This window comes from Anticarsia gemmatalis, chromosome 12 (genome assembly GCF_050436995.1).
Source record: "Anticarsia gemmatalis isolate Benzon Research Colony breed Stoneville strain chromosome 12, ilAntGemm2 primary, whole genome shotgun sequence".
Classification (NCBI taxonomy): domain Eukaryota; kingdom Metazoa; phylum Arthropoda; class Insecta; order Lepidoptera; family Erebidae; genus Anticarsia; species Anticarsia gemmatalis.
Window position 1 is genome coordinate 9011530 of NC_134756.1, and position 19662 is coordinate 9031191.

General features: G+C 33.4%; 1 protein-coding gene across 2 annotated transcripts in view; it reads left to right on the plus strand.

Annotated features, from left to right (window-relative positions):
- Nucleotides 1–18212, plus strand: part of LOC142976961 (arylalkylamine N-acetyltransferase 1-like) — a 33422-nt gene extending 15210 nt beyond the window's left edge. For both annotated transcript variants that reach the window (XM_076120593.1, XM_076120594.1), the window contains exons 2-6: nucleotides 4472–4593; nucleotides 5614–5794; nucleotides 9532–9734; nucleotides 16629–16813; nucleotides 17123–18212. In XM_076120593.1, coding sequence (XP_075976708.1) covers nucleotides 4472–4593; nucleotides 5614–5794; nucleotides 9532–9734; nucleotides 16629–16812 — 690 coding nt within the window. In that variant the 3' untranslated portion in view covers nucleotide 16813; nucleotides 17123–18212. The remainder of the gene's footprint in view (nucleotides 1–4471; nucleotides 4594–5613; nucleotides 5795–9531; nucleotides 9735–16628; nucleotides 16814–17122) is intronic.
- Nucleotides 18213–19662: the final 1450 nt, after the last annotated feature.

A 19662-nucleotide genomic window follows, 5' to 3' on the forward strand; every position in this document is an offset into this window, starting at 1 on the left:
GCAGGATTCACGTGTCTATACGACGTTGAACATCCGTTCACGATATCTATTCGTTTATGCATTGTATGTAACGAGGCTGCTGTTTAATCTGGATCAATCATTATCTGCTTTGTTTGACAGGTGAAGAACATTGTTGGGTTTGTAGTACATACGCAAATGCATGCAATGTTGCAAAGATTTATTGTTTGGCTTTACCTACTTTAAGGTTTGGCTTGCCCCTCGCTAATTACGGCCAGAGATTAATGCTCGGTTGATGTACATTAAGCACTTGAGAAATGAGTTGCATTTGGATCTACGGACTTATGGGTGGCTAAAAATGTCTGTCTTTTGATTTTAAAAGGAAACTTTTCCGATATCATATTTACACATGGTGTAAATTGAGCTATGTGAGATAGAGCAGAATCACTAATGTTCATTATTTAAATTTGTTGATTTTAAATTCCCATTTAATAAAAAAAGTTCCTTGTACAGTATAATAAGAGTTACGGATAAACGCAAACTTTCATCAAAACATTGAAGAGCCACTTTCGTAGAGGGTCTACGAGCGAAAAATCGTAGAGCTAACATATTACTCGAGAATAACAAATATTACATATTTATACTTCATATTAAACAATTATAATACCATTAAAGTGTTTAAATAAAAGGGAAACAAGTCGGACGATGTAATAAACGATCGTTTAGAGGCGATCGTGACTACGGTCGGTATTAACTCACAATCAATGCATTTAAATCAATCCAGTGTTGTACATATTCCGCTAATAGTGGCCGCTAATAGTTTGTGAAGGATGCAGGTACACTGAGTACTAAGTAGTAAACAGGAATTGTATTTCCAATGAGGTTTTAAATATTCGATATTTTGTTTAGGTTGGTGGACTCTAAACTTGCATGAAAATCTGCTACATAATAACATCACGCATATAATACTCTAAGGTAGAGGCAGATGTGTGATTTACGGCTACGTTTCGTCATTAAAATTTTTAGTCCTATGCGTTAGAGGCGACTTTGTTGACATCTACTATGAAAATTATAACTATATATAAAAATGAGTACCTCAACTGATTTTTTTATTCACGTTTATGACGTATGATGACTTTATATCAGTCTTTTCTCAAGATTTAGCAATAGTCTTATACTGCTTCATAAATATGGTGCAAGAAAGGATTAGTTAATCGGTGCTTTGTCATTCTGTCAAGTTTAATACTATTTGTCTGTGAAATATAAACCCGACTAATCCCTTTACAACAATGAAATTATCCGATTTTGTGCTATCTTTATAAAGCAATAAAAATGCAAATTGAGTACTTTTGAGGATTAATGAAGATTATATGCATGTTTTGTCCCATGTCTAGAATTTAAACTAAAGATACAACAGACAATCATTCTATAGCTCTATAAATGCGAAAGATAATGGGACGGGTGTTTGATACTCAATCATACCAAAACTGCAGAACAGATTTTGATGAAACTTGACAATGGTGTAGCTTATAAGTCAGAAAAAGAAATACTAGCGTTTATCCGTGGGTTTTGTCTGTGACAAAACTAAAGCTATATTACTAAATATTTTGCTATGATGCCTCCTCTTTCAATTATTAATTTTAGACACGACATAAACAAACAAAACAATAAATAGTGTTTAAAACCTTAGTAAATTCTAGTACCTATTTGTGAAAACATATTTTTCATATCACTATGCCTAACACGGATGGAATCGCGGGCGTATGAGCTAATAAGTCATTATTCCTATGGCCTATATATCGTCTTTAAAACATGTTGATAAATGCAATGTCATGGCGTCTCCATTTAAACTATGACCCGTAGAAATTCATCAAAGCTGCTGTTTACATAGAGCATAAGATCAAACTGTTCGTAACCTAAATATACTAATCAACGCTGCTAATTGAAATGTCCTCAGTAGATATTAGTTCACAGGGCCGTAAAGGTTATTGTGATTATTATTTCTTGATGTTATTGAACGGTAATGTTTCACTACATAATATAAAACAAATCAGTCTGTTGGCGGTTACCTTAAAATCTACTGAATAGGATTATATACGGTTTTCACGAATAAAGTGATTTTGAGGAAAATTTGGTGTACAACTTGTTACGATCCGGTAGTTTAATAATAAGAATTCTATGGAAATACTTTTTGATTTTTTTACTTTGATGAAGTATAGATGTTACTGTAAAAGCCCGAACGGTGGTAAATCCTAAGATTTTCCGGTATAACCTAAGATTTACCAACTCGCAATGGTAAAAGTCCGAACAAGCCAGAGTTTAAAAACTATGTTACGATATATAAAAAAATCCCCCTTCATAACTATGTTTATAACTATTTCACGGTATAATTATATACTGTGACATAGTTATAAAGAAGGAGTTTTGGGCATAGCGACATGGGTAGGTTAGGTTAGAAGGCTAAGGTGGGAGCGAGCGAAGCGAAGCTCCCACCTTAGCCTTCGTGGTTATTCTTTTTTAACCACCCAGAAGGAGACATCTCGATATCATCAAGTGAATATAGGTAAAAGTTCGAAATAAAAGAATTGTTCGGACTTTTACCATTGCGAGTTGGTAAATCTTAGGTTATACCGGAAAATCTTAGGATTTACCACCGTTCGGGCTTTTACAGTAACATAGATACGGTAAAAGAGCATCTACGAGGCTTCAAATCCGGGTAGTTTTCTTCTAACTAATGTTGTCAACAATCTCATTCTCAAGGTACCTATTACTTTGACAGCTTCAAATTTTTTATACATCGAGAATGCGGTAGTTAATTTAAGATATGAGCTTAGTTCTATCGATAAAGTATTCAACTCACGATCTTGCTCTTAGTATAATAAGTATAAGAGTTCAAATCTTTCAAATCGCAAACCTACACGTGATACAAAAATATTAGTAGGACGATTTCCTAGTACTATTGACTATCGACAACCGGCAACATGATTGTTGTATGTATATCTGTTCAGCGCCTCTAGCGGATGCTATATGAACTAATTTTGTTGTATGTACATTTTAAATGTCAAACTCTCGGCTGAACCAACTGTAGAAAATCGCGCTACTGGATATTTAACAATGGGATTACATGAAAATTCCCTGGGAAATGTCCAATACAGCACAACGAGTACGAATCAGTCTAAATCTATCTGGAAAAAAACAAATTGTTTGCATTTCATAAGTCATTTGTCTCAGATAATAATCGTTCATTGTGCCTTAAGCTTAACACAGCTGCACAATGCTTTAACATAATATTGCATTAGCCAAGGCGACACAGCCGGATACAAGCACTATGCAAAGGGTTTAAATATTTCAAACAGATATTGTCCAAAATGGTAGTTTAGATAGCTAAATTAGGTAAATTTATTTCATGCTTGAGTAGTAAATTTGTCGTAAGATAATAAATTGTAGTCAGTGTATTTCTAAAAAGTTAAAATCAATTGGTTTGTTTGTTGTCTTGATCTAAGATAAAAGCATATAGTGTATTGTAGAGATTGATAGAACTTGGCTTGCGGATATGTTAAGCATTGAACTTTATGTACTACGAGAATACTGACAGTCGTTTACTTTTGCCATGTTTGTTATCGGGCGCGACTTGAAGATTATCGTAACGATATCATAAACATAATATGTCGCGAAGACTTAAATTATTAAACTGGTTAACTAACACTTTTGATGTTGTTCTATTCGTATAAAATTTCGCGATTTCTGTCTAGCATTCTGGTCAGTTGCAATTAATCTAACAGCCAGCTTATCCAACAAATCATTTAATAAAACAAAATAATTAATAACCAGCCAAAACAATTATATTAAACCGAAAACAATGAATTTGGTATCGTAATTAAATCTCAGCAAAGTGGTCCGGGACAAGGCTGTCAAAATGCTATTTAAAACGATTTATCCATTTAGATCTAGGCTCCACGCCTTGGCATTCCAACACTCCAGACATCAGATTACAAAACAATGAATTGTTTATCCTTATGTACGTCGTTTAAAACATTTTTAGAGGTACATACTAAATACCGTTCTTATAAATGCTCCACTTATATGACAAATGACTTGGGAATTGAAGGGGAAATAGGTTTTTTTTTCTATAATGATAAGCTCTACATATTGCAACTACGTAGCATTACGAACAACAAACGTCTTATACGTAACGACTTATATAAATGTATCGTCTAATTTTGCTAGAATGTTACTAACATTTATCGAAGTCAGAATTGATACAATATCCTATTAATTCACGATTGAAAGAATTTAGTCTACATCCATCAAAATGGCAGTCTCTAAATAGTAAGTATTGCACATATGAGCATCTTTAAATGAGAAAATGATGGCAAAATCTCACTCATTAGTAAAGGAAACCAAGACAACAACCAAAATATCATTATAATAATTGTTATTACACAAAACCTAACATTACTAGATCTAGTATTTTTCGGCAAAGCTTTTAACCTATTTTATCTTTTTTTCTTAGCTCGCCGACGAGCTCCCGGCGCAACTGTCGGAGCTCAGCATTCGGACCATGTCTCAACCCTCCTACACAATTCGCACCATATCCCCTGATGAAAAGGATCGAGTTATCAAGTTCCTCAGGAGGTAAGAGAAACAAAAACAAACACAAAGAGAACTATCTCCACTTTTAAAAAGTATCGAGAAACCGCAGTGGAAAAGTCTTCTGTAAACTTTATTTAGTTATTATTGACACACATACATCTTCATACAGACTTGTATTTATTGCTACGAAAAGTTCTGATGGTTAGCCTAGTAGTTCGAAACCCAAACACTATAAAAGAAAAACAAGGTATGATTATAAATATGACAAAGAAGAAAATAGATAGAATATGTTATCTAATGGAAGCTAGAATGAGACAACAACGTTGGATCATTTAACTATTGACAATCAGTTTTATTACGCTCTAGAACTTTTAATATCAGTGACAAAATCTTTATTTTACATAAGTACTATAAAAATAAAGGCGTGGTACCTAAGCCTAGGCCGTTTATTTAACAGGTGCAGTAATATCATAATACCTATAACATAATAGCCAATGATTATAATAACCGCACCACACCCGTTGATTGGACTTTGCTCTATTAGCATATTGACGTTGCCGTTCTATTAAAACTATTATTCTCTGCCACCTATAGATTAGACTCTATTAAGCAAGGCACATAAAAGTTAATAAATGTCTTTAAAACACTGCACGTGAGAGGCGACAAACAAAAATATAAACAACGTTATTACGTAAACTTAAAACAATTACAACTTTTCATGCATCTACACGAAAGTTAGCATAAAATGAAAACAATACCTATAAGACCTATAGCTCTCGAAATCAGAATGACTATAATCAATCTATTGTCTGCCTCTAAATCCTCTAAGAATACGCATAGAAAGCCCAACTTATGCACAATCATAGCCATTCGATAAGCTAGTTACTTTTGTCAAAATCCATGTAGATACCAATCAGTGTAAATCATTTTGAACTTTACCAATCCTTAAGTAAAAATATGAGCAATAGAGCTTTGGACGAAATCCACTTATATACCCAACTAACCCAACCTATCTTCTAGTACAAAAATAGCCAACATCTAAAAACCTTCTTCACCCCCCAGGTTCTTCTTCCGAGATGAGCCGATGAACCTCGCAGTGAATCTGCTGGAGACAGCCGACTCTCGGTGCGCTGAGCTCGAGGAGTATGCTGCTAGCACGTTGGAGGATGGCGTGTCGGTCGCGGCGGTGGACGAGAACGAAGACTATGTTGGTGTCATCATCAATGGCATTGCGAGGAGAGAGGTATGTAAAGAAATGTTTTAGAAGGAGATGCAAGAATGACGGGACTGCGATCAGGGCATGCAACAACTTGTGCAACTGATGCATAGGCTTAGGCTTATTTGCACACAGAAGTCAAAGACGTTTAGAGTGGTATAGACATTTTCGGATCTTGCGCCAAAGTCCAAAAGCGGTCATTTTTTGTTTTAGTATGACAAACATAATATCTAAAATTAAACATTTACCTACTGGCCACTTGCAAATTATACTCATTATTCTTATTCCATTTACCGACATCTAAATAATAAAAAACGCCACAAACCGTCTTACCGAACAGACAATTTAATTCGTTCTAGAACTTCCACCGAGGTGGTCCATTTATGAACTGTTTGTAAGACGTGACACGTATTTAATTAAAACGCAGGTGCGAGACACTTAAAGGTGGGTCTACCTTAGAGGAGTCGAGCACGAATGGAACACAACCCGAGCACTTTGTGTAGACTAACAAGCCTTCTAAAATAAATTTGTCGTTGGTATTGCTTCGTTCACGCTCGGCTCCTGTATTGTGTAGACCCTGTAGACTTTGAAACAAACAGACAACAATATAGAATTAATTTCGCTGTCGCATCTGTTACTGAAGTGAATGCCTATGACATGGAGAGCCCTAAATCATAAACAAACCCACTCTTGAGCTTGCTAGCTTGTGATGACAAGAGGTCTTGAGGAAATTTGTGGTTAATTCAGATAATTCGTTACACTTACAAGTTGAAACTAAGTACATTAATCACATTAATAGACAACTAATGTAAATCAATGTCATAATATAAGGAGTTAAACATATGTATATAGTTAAATGGCCTTTTTCTATACATGAAACTATTAAACATATGTTAGCACCGGTATCAATATTTTTTTAATAAGTTTTCGAATTTTGACAGTAGTTTTCATACAGTTTGCTGTCACTTCGTCTATTAAACACTTTATCATTTTATTTCGGAAATCACCGCATTGGTTACCAGTCTTACAAAGTAAAAACCTGACAGCAGTCGGCAACCAATAATACAAACCAAACGCAATCTATACTAATATTATAAAGCTGAAGAGTTTGTTTGTTTGATTGTTTGTTTGTTGGTTTGTTTGAACGCGCTAATCTCAGGAACTACTGGTCCGATTTGAAAAATTCTTTCAGTGTTAGATAGCCCATTTATCGAGGAAGGTTATAGGATATATCATCACGCTACGACCAATAGGAGCAGACTACAAGTGAAAAATGTTACGAAAACGGGGAAAATTTTAACCCATTCTCTCTTAAGTGACACAAGCGAAGTTGCACGGGTCAGCTAGTAATAACTATAGCTAAAGAATTTCTAAACCATTTCGACAAGCGTGAAGAATGCCATTCAATACCATCTTTGTAGATACCTTCAATACTTCATACAGGTTCTACGTTAAAGGCTTTGCAGCGACGTGTAGCGCACAGTAACATGGCACTTCCGTGCAGGTGGGCTTGAACAATAAACTATCGACACTTGTCTATTAAATAACTATTTACTTTGTATCATGTGCATTTATTTATTAATAACGTGTGTACGGTGACATAATACAATGTCGTATTATTATATGTGTATGAATCATATCGGGATTAGCAACTAGTTATAATTAAATTTATTCAGCGGTAGTTATGTAGTTTGCTACGTGATTATATTTTTTACATGAAAACATGTTTGTTTTCGAAACCTAGTCTTAGTTTCAAACTAGCTATTACATAGATTTCATTTTCACATACATTAAAATTAGTTCAAGGGTTGGCAGGAAGAAAACTGAAACTTCGTCTGTAATAGCAAAGTTCAGAAACAATATTCAATTATAATCTCTATTCCTATTTTAGAAATTTCCCAAAACAATAAACAAAAAGTGATCAAAACAAACCACAAATTGGCCCAGATCCGTCCATCAAGGAACAATTACAAGTAATTTTGTCACTTAGTATCGTTCACAAAATGTCGGCCTCCCGCCTCCACTTCCATCAGAGTGGCAGGGAATCGATAAACGAGAGAGCTTTCAGTAAATCCGCTTAACAACAAACTTTGTTCGTTGTACGTTTATATTAAGTTAACTGTGCTTTTGCAGAGCTTTCATCGTGTTGTTTAGTTTATGATTACTCAAGCTTTTTATAGATAACAATTTAATTAGGAAACGTTAGTAGGACGCTCAATTGTTACATAAGTCGAGTTTTCATTTTTCGTTACGCAAAACTAGATTGACAGAATTGATTAAATAAATACAAAATAAAAATAGATCCTTATAGGCAAGGGTCTCCTCCCGTAATGACGAAGGGGTTAGGCCTTGAGTTCTTATTTGGATAAAAACTAAAAAAACAGTGAGCTCGCGACAACAGCCTGTGTAAACAGTGCCAGTTAAAAAGGATGGTCGCGTTAATTCTCACATACTAGACAATAGCAGACGAAAAAATATTAATTTAATAACTGCTTTAATAATTATGAATCTAAAGATTCATTTAAATGTATAAATTATCAAAAGTAGCTACAAAATTAATGCACAACCAATAAATTATATAAACGAGCAGTTCAGAATGCTAATCCAGATACGGTCACATTAATCAATCGAATGCATCTCAAGAGCCTTTCAATTTCCGTTTGTACTGTATTTCACCTTGCAAGAGATACCCACTGTGCGTCTGTGCCAATTAGCACGAACTGAAGGACGAAAACGAAAGGGTTACGCTTGACGGTTTGGTACGGTTCAGTGACAACAATGTCTTAGGTACTCTTATAGGTTAAGGGACGTATAGAAAAAATGGCGGAAGATTATTAAAGATTTTTTTAAAGGTTCATTTGGAGTAACTTGCTGCGAGATTTATAATAGTTTTTAATATAAAAAGCGGTGTTAGTAAAGGGTTAGTTCCGATTCTGATAGGTATTTGAATTGATTAAACTACTAACTATCTTGAAATAAGAGAGGTTACACAATAAAACATGTTTTGTCTGTATATAATTACTAAAATAATTTCTAAGGTAAAAGTGAAAATATTTAATGGTGAAATGGTAAAAGCGAGAACGTTTAAGAAAGTAAACAATGACTAAGTAGTTTATTTTAGGATTTTAGTCTCCACTATGTCAACAAATGAAACGAAAGCATGTCAAATTGAAATCCTTTTTAAAGATTACAGAACAAACAAAACATTTTGTGGTTTCTGAACTCTTCATATTCGACCTCGTTACATTATTTCTTATCTTAGTGGGCTTGTTTTAAAAACATTACTTACACACACACTCACTTTAGGCTCAAAAGACAAAAACAATCCACCTAAATAAGTTAGTCTCATTTTCCAATTTTCTCAGAGTATGTACCGCCCGGCAACTTATTAGAGAGCCTTAGCATGCACAATTTATCTAAATAATTTTGTGTACTTCCAAAAGACATAAGGTTCATTAAACAGGCCACCGATAGCTGCATAATCTAGCGGGTAATGTTCTAAGTTCAGATTTTTGTTCTTCCGCCAGCAGCGTACCTTGCATGCAAGCTCGATTGTCTACTACTATCGAATACTGGCTACTATCAAACCGGCTTGTCATCGAGAAATTTTGTATGAAAATCAGATCAGCACCTCTAACGGGCGTCGTAGGAACTACTTGGACGGTATATTCTAAATGTCAAACTCTCGATACTCAACAGTAGAGATTATACAAAATGGCGCTATTGTACTGACAATAGTTTTAACCTTAATCATTTGTTTGTAGGAAGCAGACTACACAGACAAATCGGAGGACTGTCCGAACCCGAAGTTCAGGCGGATCCTGAAGGTGCTGGGTCACCTGGACCGCGAGGCCAAGATCTGGGAGAAGCTGCCCAGCTGCGACACAGTGCTGGAGATCAGAATCGCGTCCACACACTCCGCCTGGAGAGGACGAGGCCTCATGAGGGTGCTGTGCGAAGAGTCTGAGTGAGTGCTTACATCAGTTTTATAAATTAAATGACTAACCCTATAATTCATAAAAATATATGAAGTTATGAAGTGTTTTGTATCTTTCACTCCTTAGCGAAATGAAGAAGAGAAAACATATTATAGCAGCTTTTTAACTAAAATTGGTTTATAGTGTGTTTATGAATAAGAGGGTTCAACTATAAACGGCATATACTTATAAAATTTCAACCGTCTACAAGACGAAAGCTTTACGGGATCAATAGAACAATTCTAGACCTAATTCTGTTAAGTAAGGTAAATAATACTCTACTCATGCAAGAAAAGCAATATCAGCAACCTTATCTTTTAACGCGCATGCGCTAAAAATGGTTTGCTGTTTTTGAACATACGCTTATAAGTAAATTCGTTATAAAAAATATATTATTTGTGAATCTAGTGGCAACTTTGAATTTTTGAGTTTGAAGTCTTTTAAATAGTCTAATAAAAATAATTATATAAATAAATCAACAACCTTGACACTGAGTTACTCAGTTGTACTAAAACAAAATGATATAATATTAATCTTTAAAAGAAAATTCTAGTAGCTTAATATAAATATTGTTACTTGGACACTACAATAATCGCCACTTAAAATGCAAAATTATTTAATTAGGTTTTTCGAGACAATTGTTAAGCAGCTAGCAAAGACTTATTAATTAGAATATTAGATATAATTTGTAAGCTAAGACTCTTATTTAGTTATTCTTATTGTTTCCTTATTACAGCCTTTTTTCAGCAACTAGCCGGTTGTCGATTATCTATAATGGTAGAGAATCCTGACACAGATATACTCATAAGTAATTGGCAAGTTATTAATTCTATGTCTATTTTCGTTCTCAATTCAAAATTAAAAAACAAAAATAAAACAATCAATCACGAACGAGTTAGAGGTTATATCATGGCCTATTCCATACCTATTTTTGTAATACCATAATATAGTTTTTTCTAGATATATCGGTCAAATAACTAATCGGACTGGAAATATATTTTTTTGTTGCATTGCGTTACCTTCACGAATGTTCGGCTTATTATTGCACCAATAGCTGTGAGAAAAAACAATGTGCAAACCGAAAAAGCTGATCCAACGTTCGCTTTACAATAAAAAACAACTGATTGTCGATGGAATATTTAAGCGAAGCTCGAAACTATGGAATTAAATTTTTTGAATTAGGAACATGTCTTATTTATCAAAACGAATGCTTTTTTGTGCTGCTGGCAACATGAGTTTTTTTTTAATAAAACAAAAATATACATTTTATTGTTAGTCTCCGTGCGTATTATAAAAATAAGGTAAAAATACTCGAAAAGCCTTGAATTTAACCTAGTAACCAAACTGGTTTAGATACTAAACGCTGATTACTATCAAGTTATATACACAGAACATTCAGGACTATTAAGCAGTTTTTGTACAAAATGCTATTAATATACTCTAAAATAAAATAACAATGTATTATTATAATAATTAGAGACAATTATTTAGTTCTTTATGCACCTAGAACATTTTTATGACTAGCAGTTAAAATGGAAACATTTTCATATTAGTCAAGCTTTTTTGTATGTCTGCTAAAAATATGTGATTGATATGACCTTTATTTATTTTGATGGATATTGAAAATTATATTTGGATCTGGAATGACTAGCCTGTGAAACGATAGTGAGCAAAACGACTAGAAAAATAATTGTTAATTACGGACTTCGAAAGGCTTGTAAAGCTTCGTTTTCTTTTTTAAATAAACATAATCCTCCTGTGCGATGCTTTAAAATCCCTTCATACCTTTGTTTAATGTCCTTAATTAAATAAGAAAAAGTTTTAAGCTGAATCAATAGTTTATTTGATTATTGATTTATGGAATTTCGATTTCAAACAAATGATACACGAAATATACCCTACGTATCTTAAACAATGAATCCCTAATGTCTCGTATAATAAGAGTCATCGCGCAAAAATACTAAATTAATTTAGCTGTCCTATTACGACTTACAACGTAACACACAATAAATGATATCACAGAACATCATGACATAATAATAGTAATATCACCATAATACAATAATTACGAACAAAGAAATCATCTTGACGTTGCAATAGAATTGTTATTCAGCTCATAAATACATTATTACATAATAACACATACCGCTATTGTGCTTCAATACATTGTGTAATGTATATAATGAATATTTAATTGAAATTATTTTGACGAGGACATTATGTGATGATACTTCCCCACGTGGAGTGATCTAACCGCAATTAATATAGTCGCGATTTGTAAACTATGCCGACCAGGCCGAGAAGAGTGAATACTGAAAAGGAACTTCTAATGATTGAGTTTCCACCAAAGTAGACGCGAATTATTTATTGCATTAGATCAACGATTAGCACGGCTAAGCGAATATCGTCAAAGGGGGAAAATATCACAAAAATGTTCTTCATCAATAGGTAAAAGTATAAGTATCTTCGTTAATTTTCTCTAAAATTGAAAATTGAGATGATGATTCTTTTAGAATAAAAACAAATCGACATATTCGGGTATTGTGTTAATACGGTAATATTTGATAGTCTACGTAAACAAATTATATTCATGACAGGATTCCTTAACACCATAAAATTTAATGGAGAGCTCAGTAGAATCAGTATCTAACATTTTACCTTTTTAAAAGTCACAAGTGTATATAAAAACTGTACGTTTATAAACTAATTCGTTTATGATAGTGCGTTTTGCCAAGTATATCATTTTATTGCTACAAATAGCCTGCAAATAACAAGAGTATATACACGTGCCGTTGCATTACCTTTATGGCAAAATAAAGGAAGTAAAATATAATAAATGGAGACCACACGAAGGCCTTTGCGACAAACCCGCGATTTGTTCCTCATTGCTCTCTAATTGCTTTAATTTATTTGATTTAAGACAAAATTACTATTACTCACTACACATTGCTTAGGTGTGATGAATAATACGACCTGTTTAGAGCGGACATAACTACTGGAACTGGTTTAACTTTATACATATTTAGATTCATTTAAATATACATATTATCTTGAGTCTGGAAATGCAATTGTTCGAAAATGATCAAGATAATATTTTTTCGGTGTAGCGAATGACATTCATATAAACGATCAGTTGGTTAAGCAACTCCTAGTGCCATTCTATAGATGGATGACCGCATAGTGGTATTTGAACTTATGGCCTTTCGGGCGACTTGAATAGCTTTACCACTAACCATACGATATACCAATATAGGAATACTGAATATAAAATAGGATCTTGAAATGATGCGCTCAAAAGCGATTTGCCTTACGACTTTTTAGCAGTCCTTGGGTAAGCAGAGAGATGAATTCTTTTTTAGTGATAAACATAGTCAAATAACTTGAACTTTAAGAACAATAGATCGAAATAAATACTCCTTATTTCACATAAGCGATATGACCTACAAACTAAGACATTAAATACAGCTTCCAACCTTAATCATGGGTTAGGTAGGTCTAAAAAACAGTCCAAATTTGACCTAGAAAGTCTCGATTGAGACATTAAGTAAGGTGATTCGGCACATACTTCAAATACAAGTAATTATCATAAGAGACTACTGTCATTAACATACTAATCGCTACTTAATACGCCTCGTAAATATTTATCGTCGAATGCTCAACACAGCCTATTATATTGGAATAAATATTAATTAAATTCCAATTCAAATGGTTTATAAATCAATAAATCGTTTTAGTTTGTATTGTAAAGTTTCTTGACAAAGTACATAAATTAATAGAGCTTTTGAATTGTTAGTTTATATAAAGTTGAATCTATTTTTTTCTTAAATGAAATACTCCGTCCAGGCAGAATTTCGATTTTCGTTTCTTTAACCCTGGCTTTATTTACGACTATATATTAGTTTTTCAATTCAGAATATCTAATCCCTTAGCTTAACCTCTAATCGAATTTGCGTAACCAAAAAGAATAAATCTTCAATACAGAATTGCGAATCATAATAATATAAGAATAAGTATTATCATGACATATTACTTACAAGATTTTCCCCAATCTCTAGAGATTGGAATGACTTTGTATTTCAGGAATCTAAATCAAATGTTTGACAGAGGTTATAAGTTGAGATCACCAGATTGATACATAAACAAAATTAACATATTAAATAGCGTAATTTAAATGTAAAATAGCAATAAATTATAATTGCTTCAGTATAAAATATAAATATACATACATATTATTATAATACTCGGCACCGTAAACTGTTAAGTAACCAGCGTAACACGGATTTTTTCAATAAGCAATTATGCAGTTTGACAAAAAATCTAATAGTCATTAAGCCTAATAAATTTACAACCATCGTGAATGTTTTATAATCTCACGCTAATTAAAAGAATACAAAGTAACTTCCTATTTAGTATCGGCATCATACATTGCCCGTTGCAGAAGGACATGAGGTTTAGAACTCTATCTAAACACAACCTAATTATTTTAGCCTGTTTCCTGAAAATTGACATTCTAGGCATCCAGCATTACGTGTGTCGTCTATCGACCTTTGTAAATAACTTAAAAACATTGAACCGTTATTCTAGTTGCTAAAATAAAAGTGATAGTAATCTTCTTAATTTCCTAAAATATAGTTCTAGAGACCGAACGAAGGAAGGAAAGATGATGATATTTTGGCATATTTCAATTATTTCGAATCAGGAAAAGATTCACAGCCATTCTCAACACAAGATAAAATGAACTTCGGACATCCCACTAACCCGGCCATGACCCAGCAAATGGAAGGAGGAAACAGTCCACAATAAACCATAACAATCATTAATATAGAACCGTCGAGTGCAAACATTCCTCAGAGATGCGTGACAATCGTTTTGTAATGTATGACGGTAGCTTATGCAATGTTACATACGCAAGGACGGATCGTCACGAGACATTAGTATCAGTAATTGTTATTGTTCGAAGTTCTGCACTGGATTCATGTGAATTGTCATTAACATGTGTGGCATCTTCTGTTTTGCACTACATACATAATAATAATACGAGTATGTTGTAACGGATACATTATACCTACCTGGGGAAATAACGTTGCCTGCGTTAGTAGCAGAAGACATTTTTTTGGTTGTTCACGGGTTCCTCGAAATTGTACTTGATTTCCAAGAATTAGAAAAGGTTAAGAATCGTGTTGTTTAGACAAAAGTTTTTGTGATGTTTGGATTAGGTTTTGAAGAAATGGAAATCGAATCGTTTCATATCAACGAAATGTATCTAATAGTAGATTTCAGCAAATTGCATTGAGTCTAAAAGTCCTATTTTAGTAACTAGTGTCTCAATGCAATCTTACAAATCTTGAGCTTGATTAATGGTGTTTATTTGGAGCTGCTCCAATTCAATATCAGGGATTTAGTAACGCTAGTAAATCTTAGACAAGGTAATAGTAAAGCCAGTTTTTGATTTACTCAGATGTATCAAGTACTAGTTTTTTTTGGTGTTAACTTTCTACTTTGACACATTTCTATAATTTTTTTTATTTTATTTTATTGTGGTGAACGAAGCAAACAGTATTATAACATTATGTAATAAAAACATTAAATTTTTAACACTGTCACCAATGAAGCTTCAAACAATGAAGAATAATAAAGTCAATCCTAGATTTTATAATTTTATGCGATTAGGATGACTTTAACAACATTTGATTCGCAGGTAGGACAACTAGGTTTATTACAATTACAAAAGAAAAATATATTTAAAAGGCAATAAGCTCGCCTCACATTACATGTCACTGAAATCGTTAATTGCAAAACGTGGATGGATTTCATGCACTTTTGACTGACATACCTTTGGGTATTATAAGTTTCAAGTTATGTATGTATTCGAATAACAAACAAAGCGTTTTAGATAATTCGTGTTTATACCAAAACAAACATGACTATGACAATCACGTTGCATTAAAATTAATTATCAAACAAGGAAGCATGTGTATTGTGACATGGTGAATTGTTTACTTTGACATGTTGCTACTTATCGTTACATAATAAGGTATATGATTGCTTCCTCTTTGAAAAAAACTATTTTGTAATTTGGCTCGAACAGGAAGGGACGCGTACCGTATTGTATTTGAATGTAATCATTTTTGAATTGGTATTTTCTTTAAAGTCATTGTGTACAAACGTAAAGTTGTAGGAAAACTAAGTAATTCTTATAAAAAATTTAAAAGGGAAAATTTCCTTATGTATTGGAAAGGATCAATTGACTTTTGATATAACTGTTTATATGAGCTCTTACTCAATTAGTTAGATTTGGGTTGAATCTGATATGGGGATTGAAGAAAATCCTACCGACAGGAATTTAATCACACGGTTCCAAATGTCGACCAATTACTTAGTAAGTGTGCTCTACTTTTTCATGGCACATTCCTATATGTATACCGATCTACACGGATCCACTGTAACGAGTAGTCCCAATTATGCAGTTTCCTGCCCCTCCCCTAATGCAGTACAGGATTTTCATCAATAAAACGAATTTTATCATACTAAGATTTATAGGTACAACTTTCTTTGCGTCAATTTCAAAGTCTAAACAAGTTCAACATTATTAGTGTCACCTTTGTATGGTGCAGTGGTTACAAACTGTGGATTAGTGTGGGTCAAGCCAGGGCCAGTTTTACAGCATATGAATAAGTGTCAGACAACCTAATCGTGTGACAGCAAAAGTTTGCAAAAAAAAACTGTCAATTTCATTCCATCCCGTCATTTTATCTAACAGATACCAGAAGGGTTGAAACCGATCCTATAAGTTTAATTACATAATGGATAGTTTTATGAGATTTGACGGGATTAGTATATTTGTAATATTTTAAAGAAATAACTTATCAAAATGTTATTTTCAGACGTCTAGCGCACTCTATCGGCGCGAGCGCACTGCGCATGGACACCACGTCGGCGTTCTCAGCGGCGGCGGCAGAACGCCTCAACTACAAGAGGATCTACACCGTGCTGTACGCTGACCTGCCGTACGCGCCCCAGCCTGACCCACCGCACACCGAGGCTAGAGTCTACATCAAGGAGATCTAAGGTAACTATTACTTGTTTTAACTACTAAAACAAATCAATAAAACTGTTTTGTATGTAATTTTCAAAATTAAGACTGTTTCGGAAACTTTAAATGATAAGAGTGGTTAATTTTCAAAATACGCAAATACGCAAAATGTTAGATTTAGCGCGTGTTTTATTAATAATCTTTTGACTCTACAATTACGCAAAAATCTGGTTGCCATCGCAGCCCTGAAAATGACAGTCTGCACCAATATTCTTACATAATTTACCTACGTACATTTTGAAACTGTAATAAGTGATTTTAATGTATTTTTCTTTTCATTTTCAGTATCTGTTCAAGAGGCACAACATGGAAGAAGAATCTCTTCAAATAATTTTAATTTTTTTTTTTTTCTTTTAAAAAAGACAACTCCCGCACTAAGAATTGCTCTTGTGTCGCGGGGACTTTTACAAACATACAAACAACGGACACAAAGCACAACCAGACCCGAAACAATTATTTGTGGATCGCACAAATAATTGCTCCGTGTGGGAATCGAACCCACGACCTCCCGATGCAGTGGTATCGGCGTGGTGACCTAAACCACTGCGCCACGGAGGCAGCACGGCACGTTAATAATATATTTCAACTCATGCACGTAACAATGCTCCTAGATTTTTCTCAAACTAGGATTATAGTGGTTCTCTTTAGTGCATGATGTTATTAGTATCATGAAAAAATTATAAAGGTTTGTTAGTTAGATACCTGTAACTTGTTCTGAGGTAAATTACACGTTATTTGTAGTTTACAAATAATAAATTATTATCTGTATTAGTGCAAAATACGTGCCTTAGTTTTCCATCTAGCATACCAGTTATATGAGAAATTCCAACTATAACTATCTGAAATATTGCCTTCGATTTATTGTAAGGCGTTTATTTAGAACTCATTTCCTTTGATCTTTGTCTTCCAAAAGATAAATAGAAATTAATTGATAGCATATAATTTATACAGTTTATCTATTCTGCATTCCACAATAGCTACTAGGCAACACTTATAGAGCAGCGCCTGATAAAAAAATACGAGCAACAATTGTAGACCTACCGCAATTATAGCTATGATTATTTTATCAGGCGCTATAATGAGTAGTTTTAATTTGTTGTCTTATTTAAAATGTTTATGAACGTGTAGAATAATAGAATGTAGAATAAATATCTACGATTTTACTATAAAGGTTACGGTACTTTGTAGAGTTCCAAGTAGCATTATTATTAAGAACTTCAAAAAGCTACTCGTATTTTGTGCAAGCTACATTCACGTTCAATTCAAGCTTGTCAATTCTAAATGTTAGTCAAAGTAGAACTTATTGTCGTGTCAATAAAATTGTGATGTTATAGTTATTATGTAAATATTGTAATGTTAGAAATAAATGTATAGAATAAAACTGTGTTGTTTTACTGTACCTTCAGAACCCGATTACTATATAGATAATTTGGTCGAAAATTTTCTACGCTAATATGTACCAATTAAGTACTTAAACTTCTACTACTAATATAATCTGATGGATTGAATAATACTTAAACTAATGGACTTAAACTTTAACCCTCGCCCACAGAAGATAGAGCCAAATACTTGCTTTTCATTGTACCTTAATTTCGTAAATTCTATATAAGTTATTAAAGTATATGTACTTAATAGTAACTCAATAAAGCTCTTTGTCATATTCGAAATGATTCCTAGGAAGCAAACAATGCAACAGGAAGTCACACATATACACAAAAAGTGTATAAATTATTGCAATATTAAACAAATTAGCAGCACACACAATACACGCTAGTTATTACGACCAATTAACGCTAACACTAGCTGACTAATTAAAATGATTCACTGAAAACAGTTCCTAAGGCAAAGGTTATTTAATGCCGTAGTTAGTCATTTTGTTTATCATTTGAGGTCCATAGTAATACCTCTCGTTAAAAAAATTACCTAAATCCATAATTAATCCTTAAGTAAACCAAGACATGACAGAACATAATCGAGTCTTACAAGAGTTAATTTTCGTAGAGATGCAAATCCAGGCTTAAAACTATTTCTAACTTTAATCTATTTGTTACGATTTCACGAAGGCATGTGAAAGTCATTATCTTCCTACACAGCTGAAATAGGAGTTGCAACTTTGAACGCGAGTGGATGCAGGAATGAATTAAAGTTTAATCGAATTGTAAAAATCTTATTGTTGAAAGTTGAGTTGGTAAAGTTAGAGATGCAGAAATCCTGACCCAATGACTTTAGAGTAAGTTTAGAGTAATTAATATAATTACAACAAATGTAGAGACTCAATGCTGAGACGCAACAAGCAGCAGCGATTTCTTTAAAACCTAATTGCTTAGTTAAATCTCGTACGACAGAAAGACAATGTTGCTCAACACTTATTTTACACAACAACAATTCTTAATACAATGCTATAAAGACGAATTTTGTTTGGAACAACATCGAAACGGTCTACAAGTGTATTGGTAAACGATTGAGACAAATATGATGTGCTAACGACCAACGCGATGTCTCCCCACCATGGCGGTAGAATTTAAGGCTCCTACTTAACATAAATTAATTATACCTAATATGACGCCATGGGATGCTGCAGTGAATATTTCATGAACGTCAGTTTCAGTGGGATTCTAGTAGTTCAGTCTGCTGTAGACATTGACTGCATTCACCCCCACAATATGGTCGTTCAAGTTAATTAATTTATTTCCATATACAATTAACTGAATTGATATACGAATATGACGCAAATAAAAACTGCATCACCTTAAAATGGCTATTAAATTGAACACCAACCTAATCAAATACCCTTTTATAATATGATTATATTTAACTTAGTTAGC